Raw genomic sequence first — 3,136 nt, forward strand, 5'->3', positions numbered from 1 at the left:
GGAGAAGAGAGGTGGAGGGATGGAGAGAGGGATGGAGAAGAGAAGTGGAGGGATGGAGAGAGGGATGGAGAAGAGAGTTGGAGGGATGGAGAGAGGGATGGAGAAGAGAGTTGGAGGGATGGAAAGAGGGATGGAGAAGAGAGATGGAGGGATGGAGAGAGGGATGGAGAAGAGAGATGGAGGGATGGAGAGAGGGATGGAGAAGAGAGATGGAGGGATGGAGAGAGGGATGGAGAAGAGAGGTGGAGGGATGGAGAAGAGAGATGGAGGGATGGAGAGAGGGATGGAGAAGAGAGGTGGAGGGATGGAGAGAGGGATGGAGAAGAGAGGTGGAGAGAGGGATGGAGAAGAGAGATGGAGGGATGGAGAGAGGGATGGAGAAGAGAGGTGGAGGGATGGAGAGAGGGATGGAGAAAAGAGGTGGAGGGATGGAGAGAGGGATGGAGGGATGGAGAGAGGGATGGAGAAGAGAGGTGGAGAGAGGGATGGAGAAGAGAGATGGAGGGATGGAGAGAGGGATGGAGGGGTGGAGAAGAGAGGTGGAGGGATGAGGAGAGGGATGGAGAAGAGAGATGGAGGGATGGAGAGCGGGATGGAGAGACAGATTGAGAAGAAAGGTGGAGGGATGGCGAGAGGGATGGAGAAGAGAGAGATGGAGGGATGGAAAGAGGGATGGAGAGAGGGATGGAGAAGAGAGAGATGGAGGGATGGAGAAGAGAGATGGAGGGATGGAGAGAGGGATGGAGAAGAGAGGTGGAGGGATGGAGAGAGGGATGGAGGGATGGAGAGAGGGATGGAGAAGAGAGGTGGAGGGATGGAGAAGATACATGGAGGGATGGAGAGAGGGATGGAGGGATGGAGAGAGGGATGGAGAAGAGAGGTGGAGGGATGGAGAGAAGGATGGAGAAGAGAGGTGGAGGGATGAGGAGAGGGATGGAGGGATGGAGAGACGGATGGAGAGAGGGATGGAGAAGAAAGGTGGAGGGATGGCGAGAGGGATGGAGAAGAGAGATGGAGGGATGGAGAGACGGATGGAGAGAGGGATGGAGAAGAGAGATGGAGGGATGGAGAGAGGGGTGGAGGGATGGAGAGAGGGATGGAGAAGAGAGAGATGGATAAGAGAGATGGAGGGATGGAAAGAGGGATGGAGAAGAGAGATGGAGGCATGGAGAGAGGGATGGAGAAGAGAGGTGAAGGGATGGAGAAGAGAGGTGGAGGGATGGAGAGAGGGATGGAGAAGAGAGGTGGAGGGATGGAGAGAGGGATGGAGAGAGGGATGGAGAAGAGAGGTGGAGGGATGGAGAGAGGGATGGAGAAGAGAGGTGGAGGGATTGAGAGAGGTGGAGGGATGGAGAAGAGAGGTGGAGGGATGGAGAGAGGGATGGAGAAGAGAGGTGAAGGGATGCAGAGTCGGATGGAGAAGAGAGGTGGAGGGATGGAGAGAGGGATGGAGAAGAGAGGTGCAGGGATGGAGAGAGGGATGGAGAAGAGAGGTGGATGGATGGAGAAGAGAGGTGGAGGGAAGGAGAGAGCTGGAGGGATGGAGAGAGGGATGGAGAAGAGAGGTGGAGGGATGTAAAGAGGGATGGAGAAGAGAGGTGCAGGGATGGAGAGAGGGATGGAGAAGAGAGGTGGAGGGATGTAGAGAGGGATGGAGAAGAGAGGTGCAGGGATGGAGAGAGGGATGGAGAAGAGAGGTGGAGGGAAGGAGCGAGGGATAGAGAAGAGAGGTGCAAGGATGGAGAGAGGGATGGAGAAGAGAGGTGGAGGGATGTAGAGAGGGATGGAGAAGAGAGGTGGAGGGTGTAGCTTAGCATTACACCGTGATGTCACCTTCCCTGAGATTTGCCTGGTGTTTCTGGTTTAACAGTGTTGTACGGTTGCCTTGGATTATGTACGTAGTGCCGTTGTGAGCAGGGTATCTGATCCTCCAGTCAGGTTGGTACGGGCTGCACTACCTTTGGCCTGATAATGGGCGGAGAAGCCGAAGTGCTTGTGTGGCTCAGGGTTCGTGTCGTCTGTCTGAAGGACCAGGGTGAGCCTGTTGCCTGGAGACAAGAGTGGCTGGTTGCCTGGGTGATGTCCATCAGCAGAATTCTCCTGACCACAGAACTTTGCAAGGACCTTCTTGTCATATAAAACCTGGAATGACGGAGTGAAAGAAACATTTAATACACCCTAATACATTTTATAATAAGGTATTGAAGTGTTATTTTGAAGTCCACTGACCGTGAGTGAGTCGTAGTAGCAGTCGGCTGACGGCTCGATGTCCAGATGAGTGAAGCTGAGCTGGAGCTGGTAGCCCTCAGGTACACTGAGGTCCCACTGTTGTGACAGGGCAGCAGGGTACGGCTGGGGGAACTGGGGGGACTGGACCACCCCATGTAGGGCTGGCAGGGACCGGGCCAACCGCCAACACTCACACACAGACACACACAGCAGCCTGGAGCAGAGCAACACAGGGAGAGAGGGCTGAGATGGGAGGTATAGGAGGAGTTGTGTGTCACAACGAGGTAAATACAGCCCCTTGAAACATGTCTGTATGATGACTGATCAGAAAGAGAGCTATTTTCTGATCTGTGACCAGGAAGCAGAAGAAAACATAACCTAATGATGCTGTAGGAATCATATGTTCTTATCATCCTTCAAGATGAAGGCTCAATAAAGGTTAAAACCACTGGCGATGCTGCGTAATATAAACAAACAGGTTATACTTCATTTGAACTCTTTCTCACACGTGCTAGTCACATGACACAATGTACTAGTATGGAATAAATGGCATACACCTTCACGGCAGCTGGTCTGATTATGACAACTGACTTTACACACTCACTTAAGCCGTTGTTGTTTACGTTCACTTAGCTATAGCCAATGGGTTCAAGTACAGTGTAACCAAACAAACTCACCAGATGAACGGAGGGGTCCAGTCCATGTTGAAGGTCCTGGCTACAAATATTTCTGTTGTTATTGTTTTACTGTTGTGTGGCTATTGCTCACATGCATAGACTTGAATTCCCTGCAGTCTGTGTGTCCCAATAGAGACCTATGGTGAGGTATTATGCTAGACTACGAGTCTAAAAGTCATGTTAAAACCTGCTCTGTTTGACTTGGCTGAAATAGACGCATGAGAAGGGGG

The 3,136-nt window shown here is 52.2% G+C and overlaps 1 protein-coding gene across 1 annotated transcript in view; it reads right to left on the bottom strand.

Annotated features, from left to right (window-relative positions):
* Window positions 1-3,136, bottom strand: part of LOC120048709 (complement C1r-A subcomponent-like) — a 9,025-nt gene extending 5,889 nt beyond the window's left edge. Inside the window, exons 1-3 of the mRNA XM_038994873.1 lie at window positions 2,907-3,136; window positions 2,230-2,443; window positions 1,959-2,142 (exon numbers count right to left, since the gene is read on the bottom strand). Coding sequence (XP_038850801.1) covers window positions 1,959-2,142; window positions 2,230-2,443; window positions 2,907-2,932 — 424 coding nt within the window. The 5' untranslated portion in view covers window positions 2,933-3,136. The remainder of the gene's footprint in view (window positions 1-1,958; window positions 2,143-2,229; window positions 2,444-2,906) is intronic.

The sequence above is a fragment of the Salvelinus namaycush genome, chromosome 5 (assembly GCF_016432855.1).
Source record: "Salvelinus namaycush isolate Seneca chromosome 5, SaNama_1.0, whole genome shotgun sequence".
Classification (NCBI taxonomy): Eukaryota; Metazoa; Chordata; class Actinopteri; order Salmoniformes; family Salmonidae; genus Salvelinus; species Salvelinus namaycush.